Genomic DNA, 10,730 nt, shown 5'->3' on the forward strand with positions numbered 1-10,730 from the left:
CTTCTTATCAAGGGTATGTCCTCGGTCAGCTGAACCTGCGCCAAGTCTTGCCTAATCACCTCCTCCATATTCTTTTTCGGCCTACCTCTACCTCTCTTTAGGCCCTCCAATGTCAACCTCTCACACCTCCTGACCGGAGCGTCAACCATCTAAGCCTCGCTTCACGCATTTTGTCCTTAATAGGGGTCACACCAACCTTGCCCCGAATAACTCATTTCTAATCCTATCTAACCTTATATGCCCGCACATCCATCTCAACATCCTTATCTCTGCTACCTTCAGAGCTCTTCTGATCGTAAACGCTCTTCTTTTGGACTCAAAAGCAAGAACTTTGCTGTTCTTATAGATCTAATTCATTGAAATTCCATCCAATAAAACGGAAGAATTATAAATCTTCAAAATAATAGATAGAAATGCCGCAAATAAGGCTATTGCGATATCGCCCGCTGTATCATTGACGCGGGCGGGGTTTCCTCGCATCATACCGTCGTTTCATTGAAAGATGATTCGACGTCGTGATGCAAAGGCTGACCGATTCTGCTTTGTCTCTCATGATTTTCGATATCGCGGGTAGTCCACTTATATCGTAAGATAAGTATGGCTACCTTCGAGTCGATCTTTGAGAGATGTAGCTCCTACTACGGACATGGGAGCTATTGACTGGCCAATACTTAGCCCCATACAACATAGTCAGCCTGAACACCACTCTGTGAACTTACCTCTAAGTTTTGCTGCACCTTCTTATCGCACAAAACACCGGAAGCAAGTCTCGGCAGTTGCACAGCATAAGAAGAAAAATAAGTTGCATTTACATATTACCTACCTTTTCACAAAAAGAAAAATAAGTTGCATGACCGAAGTGCCAAAGTAAGTTGATCAGAAATCGAAGCCTGTGAAGTCTAAACAAATATGATTTGCAGAGGTTGCCAGTTGTATAAACTATGCCAGAAGGAATGTAGAATGTAACAAAAGCCTGTAAAAAAAGCCAAGGGGTGATACTTTTTTCTGAATGCCTTTTGACTCTAGGTTGTAGGCAATTTTTTGTTCTCCTCAATCTTTTTGGTTTCTTATTGGCGAACTGTATGCTGTATCAAGAGCCTTGAGGTCATACCAACGTGTGATTTTTGTTGGTTTTCCTGTAACGGCATATCATATCACATCATCCTTCATGATGTGTGAATTTCTTCATTCTTCCAACTGACGGGAGATTTAAAGCGGTTGTAATGATAGAAATATGAGAGTTGAAAATTTAGTTTCAGTAACTTGGAACATATGTTTCCTTTAAACCATTAGATTTCCATAAGCATAATTTGCTTAACCTAATTAATGAAGCTTGCATTCAATGAAGCATTTCTCTTCCTCCTAGTTGCTGCTGGCTTAGGAAAACTGTACTAATTTCTCCTTCTGAACGCCTCACTCTTATTATGTTACTTTTGGCGATTTGTATTACTATTATATTTGTAAATATCTTATGTATGTTAAATTTTTGTTCACTTCCCTTGAACTACGGATACCTAACCAAACTATTGGTTGTTGCAGGAGGAAGTTGCAAAGGAATTGGGTATACCTGTTCCATTTCAGCGTTTCTGGATTTGGGCAAAGCGGCAAAATCACACTTATCGGCCTAATCGTCCATTGAGTCCACAGGAGGAATTACAAACAGTAAGTTCTAGTTTTAATACCATGTTAAGACAATGGAACCAGCATTGGGTAAACCGGGGATGCAACTAGGTCTGATTCTGATACCATGTTAATACAATGGAACTTGGATCTAACTCAATCCCAAATGTTAGCTCATGAGGCAAGGGTTGTCCGGCACCATATAAGAAGACAACAACTTCCCTCAACCAATATTTGACACTCTAACATGCTCAGTGGAAATGCTTGTGTGATTTGTCACTTGGTGTCAGTTGTATGTTAGTATCTGTTTGGTGAGAGTATTAGAGATTCATTTGGTTGCCCCGATGTTAAATTGACTACCTCTGGCAAGGCAATAAATTTGTTGGTCCTTTTTTGAGTTGGTGTGTTGTAAGGGAAATACATGTGATGTTGTATTGCCTTCTTGAGTTATGTTAGAGTTTGCATTGATGTCGAAGCTTAAACTTTCCATTGAAGTGCTTCAGGCTTTTTTGGTTGATAAGCTCGCTGTAAAGTTGCTTCATCTCGGAATTTACCTTGTGATTTGAGGGAAATAGATCTCGTGTAGGAAAAACTTACTAAAGCTGTTAGGGTTAGTTTAGAAAGTAAGGTTTAGATCAAATCCGGAGAGCTTATTCTGCTTCTTTTTAGTGATTTTCTTTTTTGAAAAGGTGAAGATTGATTAAATGAGTACCAAGATGGTAGCAGAAAGAAATACAAAACTGCTGGGAATATCCATGCAGTTAATTATAGCATTTTCTTATTAATTCCATAAAGTCCATGTAATGATCAATACTATCTACCATACTGCTATTACACCAAGGAAATAGATTATGCAAACACTTAATCTTTTTCTAAAGATATGATATTTCTGCCCATCAAAGCAAGCACTATTTCACTCTAGCCAAATAGTCCAGAATATGCACAGAGGTATGGTTCTCCAAATCTGTTTAAGAGCTTTATGCGTCTTCTGATGCTGCCAACTATTCATAGGGCCTGACATCCAAGAAATCCCACATATATTGAAAAAAAGCTCCCAGCACTGTCTAGCATATCTACAATGCAAAAGAAGGTGATTAGTAGTCTCCCGTTCTTCTTCACACAAATAGCATCTGTTACAAAGAACAAAGCCACTCTTCTGAAGATTATTTTGGGCAAGACAAGCTTCCCAAGCAGCAGTCCAACCAAAACACGCAGCCTTTACAGGAGCTTTATTCCTTCACATCACTTTCCAAGGCCAATTAAGTTCCCAGTGACTTGCAATTTTCCTTAGCAAATTATAACAGCTTTTGACCGAGAACTTTCTGTCATTACTAGCATTCCATATTAATGAATCCTTCTTACTAAGATCAATGTGGGTAGAGCTGAACTGAAGGAGCAACTGACAGAAATTTTCTATCTCCCAATCATTCAATTCCTTCTGAAGTTTTCCGCCAGCCAGAATCTGAATAGAAATCAGCCACCACTCCATCCCTATTACTGCAGCAGTTAAATAAAACAGGAATTTATTTTTCAAACATTCCTCACCATTCCATAAATCAATCCAAAATTTTAATCTTTCTTCCATTGCCCACCTCCAGGCTAGTAAACTACTTGAACTCCTCCCATAGTTTGCAAACCTCTTTCCAGATTCCCCCTCTAGTATACATACTACTGAAAGGGGGATTCCATCCTTGTCGACTACTATAAATAGATTCAATTATTTTAACCCAATCTGCTTCTTCATCCCTATGAAATCTCCACAACCACTTGAACTTCATACTTTTTTTTTTTTTTTTTGAAATGGTAACAGATTTCATTGATAGATAATTCTCAGCGCCAAGATAGTGCTGAGAGAAAAGGTCCCTAGTTACAAGACTTCCAAAAAAGAGAAAGATGAACAAAAACAAGCAGAGAAATACAAGTCTTTTGTCATTTACAAGGATCCGATGAGATCAACTAGGGAATCTACATCTTGTACTAAAGCTTCTTTACACCAAAAGTGAAACAATGATATACAGTTCATTTTAATCTTCTGTTCAGGATTTGCCGAGTCTTCAAAACATCTAGAGTTCCTTTCCAGCCAGATAGTCCACCAAATGCATGCTGGAATGAGACTCCACCACTTCTTCTGGCTGGTTCCTGCAGCTAAATAGTCCCAGCTAGACAGCATGTCCATAGTCTCTCTAGGCATCACCCAGCTTAAGCTTTTCATACTTATGAAAAGTTGCCACAAACTATTGGTCACCTGACAATGGAGAAATAGATGTTTGTTTGTTTCGATGGCCCTTCCACAGAGAAAACGTTTGGAGCACAGAGGCATTCCTCTCTTCATTAAGCTCTCATGTGTCAGAACAGCCTGTTTGACCACTAGCCAGCAAAACACATGAACTTTAAAAGGGACCTTCAACCTCCAGATGTGCTTCCATATCCAAGCCTCTTGTTGCTGCGACCTTCTGTTTTAAAACCTCATATGCAGATTTCACAGTGAAAACTCCTTTGCTATTGTTTTTCCATAACAGTTTGTCCACTTGCTCAGTTGGTCCTTTGAAGTTTTCCAGAAGTTTCAGAAGCTCAATTACTCTGGTCACCTCCCAATCATTCAGTAGTCTTCTGAAGCTTAAATTCCAGCCTTGCTGACTCCAGGTATCAGCAATAGAAGCATCTGTTTGCTGCACTAAAGAGTATAGATCAGGGAAACTGTCTTTTAGTGGAGTATTCCCTATCCACTCATCCTTCCAGAAGACAGTTTTTGCACCATTACCCTCCTTTATGCTAGAATTGCTCATTAGGTTTTGCCAGAGAGATCTGATATATCTCCATACGCTCACACCGTAAGGGCTAGTCACTGTACCTGTGCTCCACTGGCCTTCAGTCCCATATTTTCCACATATCACTTTCCTCCATAGGGCGTGTTCCTCCAAGGGGAATCTCCATAACCATTTCATAAGTAGGCTCTTGTTATGCTGCCTCAAATTTCTGATTCTCAATCCACCTTCCTTTTTGCTAGTCGTGAGAGTTTTCCATTTAACTAAATGGTAGCCTCTTTTCTCTTTATTCCCATGCCAAATAAAGTTCCTCCTCAAAGCATCAATCTTTTTCTCAACACTAACACGTAGTGGAAAATTGGACATCATGTAGGTGGGGAGGGAGTCTACTACACTGTTGACTAGTGTGACCCTCCCTCCCAAGGATAGGTAACTGCTCTTCCACGTGGATAACTTCTTTTCACACCTTTCTAGAACCCCATTCCATATCTGCTTGGACTTGCTCTTTGCACCTAGTGGTAGCCCCAAATAGGTGGTAGGAAGAGATCCCACTTCACATCCTAGGGAGCCAGCTAGTCTTTGGAGATCTGTGACCTCATTAACAGTGAAAATCAAGGATTTACTCCAGTTCACATGTAAACCTGAGATGGCCTCGTAAACAGTCAAAATTAATCTCAAGTGAGTAACCTGCTCCCCCTTGGCATCACAAAAAATAAGTGAGTCATCAGCATAAAGAAGATGAGTGATTTCCATGACACTACTTGCATTGTTGGGAACCCTGAAGCCCCTAATCCACCCCTCCATGTTCGCTTTCTTGATCATGCAATTCAACCCTTCCATAGCAATAATAACAAGGAAAGGGGAGAGAGGATGTCCCTGCCTTAGGCCTCTCTGAGATGGAAACAAGCCTTCTGGGGTACCATTGATAAGGATGGAAAATCTGACATTTGAGATACAGAACTGGATCCACCTAATCCATTTGTCGCCAAAACCCAAATCTCTGAGGAGCTTTAAAAGGAAACTCCAGTTAATGTGATCGAAGGCCTTTTCAATGGCCAATTTGCACAAGATGCCTGGGCTTTTCTCCTTGATTCTGGAATCCACACATTAATTGGCTATTAGAGATGTATCCATGATTTGTCTACCTTTAATAAAGGCAATTTGTTGCTCATCCACCAGTTTATGAATCACCTTCTTCAATCTCTTTGTTAAAACCTTGGATATGATTTTGTAGACACTCCCTATTAGACTTATAGGTCTATAATCCTTCAACTCACCTGCCCCTATCGTCTTAGGAGTTAAAGCTAAGTATGTGGCATTAAAGCTTTTTTCAAAATACCCATTTGTGTGAAAATTATGGAAGGTGTTCAAAAGGTCCACCTTAATCACATCCCAACAATGGAGAAAGAATCCAATTGTACCCATCAGGGCCAGGAGCCTTATCTGTTGCACATGCTCTAAGGCCCTCCAATATTTCCTGCTCATCAAACTCTCTTTGAAGCCACTGCACCTCGGTTTCGTTGATCTTGGAGCCGTGTGGATAGTTAAACTCTGGCCTCCATTCCTCTGGTTCTTTGTAAAGCTGCTGGTAAAATGATTGATCTCAGCCTTGATTGTATTCAAATCCTCCACCTGTGTACCATTGATGTTAAGTTTGTCAATGGTGTTGAACCTCCTATATGTATTGGCCACCTTATGGAAGAATTTTGTGTTTCTGTCCCCCCAGTTTCAACCATTGGACTCTGGATTTTTGTCTCCAAGAGATCTCTTCGTTTTTTGCAATTTCTTCCAGTTCCATGGCCAAGCTTGCTTTTAGGGTCAGTTCATCATCACTGAGATCTCTGCTTTCTTGCGCAGCATTAAGCTCAAAAATTCTGTTCAGACATTCTGTTTTCCTTGCTTCTTTGAACTTCGTACTTTTATTATGAAGTCTCAAGTTCCTAACCCCTAGACCCCCTCCCCCCTCCCCCCTTTGATCACTGAGAACTGTCTGCCATTTGATTAAGTGAATCTTTTTATTTTCATTATTTCCATCCCATAGAAACTTATTCCTCATGGAGTTCAACTTCTTTTCAATTGCAGTAGGCATAGGAAATAAAGACATTAAGTAGGAAGGCTTCCCATCCAAAATGTATTTATCAGAGTTAGTCTGCCTCCAAATGATAGATATTGCTTCTTCCATGGAGTCATTTTATTAGCACGTGTATCCAAAATTCCTTGCCAAATACTTTGGTCATTTCTTCTCACACTGAGGGGGAATCTTAGATAAACTCTAGGGAGTTTATCCATCTGGCACCCTAGAATATTTTCTAGTTCTTCTATATTGTCATCAGCATTAAAGCTATAAATATTGCTCTTCCCCAGATTGACTTTCAACCCAGAAACTGCTTCAAAAGGCAGTAAAATTCCTCTGAGATATAAACATTGTCCCTTCCTCCATCCTTAAAGAGGAAGGGGTTCACTAAACCAATATTTACTGGATTGTGCTTTCTTCCCTGTGGTGACGAAGAAAAATGTTTTGAATCTCTTTTCTTGTAGAGCTGCACTAGCATTTTCATGCATGTCACTTCGGTAGAATGAGAAATATTAAGCGAAATAATAGGCAGGGGTGGATCTAGTGGAGGAGCTATGTTTTCATCTTAGCCCAGTAGCTTTGGCCTAGATACCATATATATGTTAAAAGGCCTACTCAATAAGTACAAATAATGAACTTTGAACCCAATAAATTAGATTGAATGTAGCAGAATTTCGACTATGAACTGAAAGTTCAAATCCTGGATCAACTTCTGATATTAGGAAATCGAAATTGTGGAAGAATTGTTAGGGCGGCTCTTTGATGTTAATATTCAATTTTCTGCAAAATTCTTTAAGGTTATTCTATTTGTTTTATAACCTTGTGCAAATAATTTTTTCCGATAACTGTGGTGTTCGGGCAGCTTGCGTGCACCTCCACTAATTCCACGGGATTCCTGCTACCTCCCACCAACAACAGGTACCAAGTAACTCTATCCACCAAGGCTTGGACATATGGGAATTAATCACCTAGTGTTTTTGCCTCCGCTGGGATTTGACCAGGTTCTCAACTCACTTCATTGATCACTAGGCCAGTGTTATCAAAGGGGGAAAGCGCAAAAAAATTATAATGTCTATTGGAGCGTTAAGCGCAAAGCGCAAATAAAGTTTGGGCTTTAATGAAGATAGACACTAATGGAGAACTACAAATATGTATGTGTAGTCCAAGACTAATCTCTATAAGCATGAATGTCAAATATACGGACAAAGAAATTGAGAAAATTTATTATAAAGTGAAATCAATTGTTTAGTGTCGCCTCTTCAGGATTACGCTCATTGGCAAGGAAAAGTATGCTTTAGGGCCTTGATGACAATACTGAAGCGTCCCCCAAGCGAGGCGAAGCGCTTAACATGTTTTGAGCCTTGCTTCAGAATCTAAGCGCGCCTGTGATAACACTGCACTAGGCCACACCCTTGGGTGTATCCTTGTCCAACTAATCATGGAGTAGTTATTGGAATACTATTTTCTGCAAGCTTGCCATTCAACTTTCTTAAGTTATTTAAGGATGTACTTTCATAACTCCTTGGCGTAACTATAATACAATACTCTCAACTAGTTGAGAATTTATTGGAGGTGTGAACGTTGTTTTCCAAATATATGTTTAGACTAACTAGTAATATGTACTGATCCTTTACAAAAGTTTGATCCCCCCGCAGTGGTTTCATAGATAGTTTGGTTACTTATTTTCTTCTAACAACCTAATCAAAATCTTTGAAAAGTAAATTGCGCCGTGCAGTCCTAAACATGCGAACTGTACATTTTAATCAGAGTATCAAGTGAGTGTGATTATGTTGTTAGTCAGAATAAAGGAATGCTTGCTAATTATGTCGGATACTTTTAATTCGAAGGATTTTCTTTAATGTCAATCACTTGCTTCCTCTATTTCTAATTTATCGATTCCATTATATTGTTAAACAGTGACTAAGATTTTTGTTTGACTAAACTTGTGGAATTAAAAGCTAAATGAAAATGAATAGTATCACTTTTAATTTCAAATTTTATCTTAATACTCTTAGTGTCTTACTTTCCTTTTTAGTCTCTTTCAAAAAGAGTGCCTCTTTCCACTTTGGTAACTCTCTAATTCCAATATTCTACATGACTTGTTTAAGACCACAAGAATTAAAGGGTATTTTGGTACATTACATACATCTTTAGTTTTAGACCACAAGATTCAAAAGTCTCCTTTATTTACTTGAACTCCGTGCCTAATCTAACAACAACAACAGCAACAACAACAACATATCCAGTATTATCCCACACCGTGGGATCTGGAGAGGGTAGTGTGTGCGCAAACCTTACCCCTACCTTGTGAGGATAGAGAGGTTGTTTCTAATAGACCGTGCCTAATCAAACTAAGGCACTTAAATTGAATCGGAGGGAGAAGAAAATATTTCAAAAACTTTATGGTTTGGAGGTAATATATTTTTGACTATTTGACTAGTCACTAGGTCAAACAAAGCAGACACAATGAGAATGGTAGGTAATAAAATATTTTTCAACTATATAATTAAGTTTTTAATAGTATAATTCTATGTAATACAGAGTTTATCTTGATCATGTAAATTAATGCTTATTCATATTTTTGATGATCTTTAAATTGTCTGGTCTAACTACAAGGTTGTAGTTTGACCGACTATGTTGTATGGAGCAGAGTGTTGGCCGGTCAAGAACTCTCATACCCAGAAGCTAATAGTAGCTGAGATGAGGAAGTTGAGGTGGATGTGTGGGCATATCCGGTTGGATAAGATTAGGAATGAAGTTATTTGGGAAAAAATGGGAGTAACCCCTTTGGAGGATAAGATGCGGGAGGCGAGGTTGAGATGGCTCGGGCATGTTAAGAGGAGAAGTATAGAAGCCCCAGTTAGAAGGTGTGAGCGGTTAGCCTCGGTGGGCAGCAGGAGGGGTAAAGGTTGGCCTAAGAAGCCTTTGGGAGAGGTTATAGGCGGAACATGGCGCAACTGGAGCTGAACGAGGACATGGACATGAGGGTGTGGAGGTCAAAGATTAGGGTAGAAGGTTCGTAGTCGAGAGTTTTCCTTTGTCTTACTCAGTTCCCTAGCATTAGTGTTAGTATGATATTTTTTATTCATAGATAGCTATAACTACCTAGAGTTTGACTGCATTCTTGGATTCGATCTTATTTCATCTTGCTGTTATTCCTACTTGTTGTAATTACCTTTTCTTTTTCAGTTGTTCTCTAGCCGAGGGTCTATCGGAAACAACCTCTCTGTCCTTCCAGGGGTAGGGGTGAGGCTGCGTATATCTTACCTTCCCCAGACCCCACTTGTGGGAAACTACTGCATTTGTTGTTGTTGTTGTTGTTTAAATTGTCTGGATCATGCGGATAAGACTTTCAGTTGTGGTGTAGAACGAATTTCAGTATATCCTTGTTTATCACCTAGTGATTCTTACTTTATACAAAGATATCGATAATTGTATTGTTGAACTATATTCTTGTTAATGGCTCTATTTTCCTTACCAATTGTTTGCTTACTTGTTCTTCAATGCTTTTATGACAACCCTCACCATTTGCCTTGTTGAGCTTGATGCTCCAGTTTATTAAGAATTCGCCTTTATCTTTTCATTAATCTGTGAATATTATCATATAAGAGAACCGTTTGCACGTGCAGGTTGGGCAGTTAAGAGAAGTTTCTAACAAAACCAACACTGCGGAACTGAAGTTATTTTTGGAAGTGAACCATGGGCTGGTACCTCCTTAGATATCCTAAAGATTATATTTCCAATTGCTTAGTTTTAGTTCTCGCTGTTGACAGGTATTTTTTGAGTTTGCTATTTCTGACGACTTACATGGAAAAATATCAGGATTTGCTTCCTATTCCTCTACCTGAAAAAAGTAAAGATGATATACTCCTTTTCTTCAAACTTTATGATCCTGCGAAAGAAGAACTACGGTACGTGTGTTTTTATTAGAGAATACATGCTACATTTTCTTGTGGAGGTTTAGCAGCTAAGTTTCTTCCAAATTTGGAATTACAGTTATATTGGTAGGCTGTTTGTGAAGAGTTCCAGTAAGCCAACTGATATACTTGGAAAGCTGAATGAATTGGCTGGATTTGCTCCCGACCAAGAAATTGAGCTTTTTGAGGTGTGTTAATGCTGTCTTCTTTTTGTTATTGATGCCATGGTGATTACATATCTAATGTTATTGATCCACTACAGGAAATAAAATTTGAACCTTCTGTCATGTGTGAACGCCTAGACAAGAAGGCTTCTTTTCGATTTAGCCAGGTTTTTGCTCATTTTGTCCCCCC

General features: G+C 39.1%; 1 protein-coding gene across 1 annotated transcript in view; it reads left to right on the forward strand.

Moving 5' to 3' along the window:
- Positions 647–10,730, forward strand: part of LOC109232792 (ubiquitin carboxyl-terminal hydrolase 13-like) — a 19,606-nt gene continuing 9,522 nt past the window's right edge. The window contains exons 1-6 of the mRNA XM_019398521.1: positions 647–867; positions 1,527–1,662; positions 10,089–10,166; positions 10,282–10,370; positions 10,456–10,564; positions 10,639–10,707. Coding sequence (XP_019254066.1) covers positions 647–867; positions 1,527–1,662; positions 10,089–10,166; positions 10,282–10,370; positions 10,456–10,564; positions 10,639–10,707 — 702 coding nt within the window. The remainder of the gene's footprint in view (positions 868–1,526; positions 1,663–10,088; positions 10,167–10,281; positions 10,371–10,455; positions 10,565–10,638; positions 10,708–10,730) is intronic.

The sequence above is a fragment of the Nicotiana attenuata genome, chromosome 1 (genome assembly GCF_001879085.1).
Source record: "Nicotiana attenuata strain UT chromosome 1, NIATTr2, whole genome shotgun sequence".
In the NCBI taxonomy this organism is placed as follows: domain Eukaryota; kingdom Viridiplantae; phylum Streptophyta; class Magnoliopsida; order Solanales; family Solanaceae; genus Nicotiana; species Nicotiana attenuata.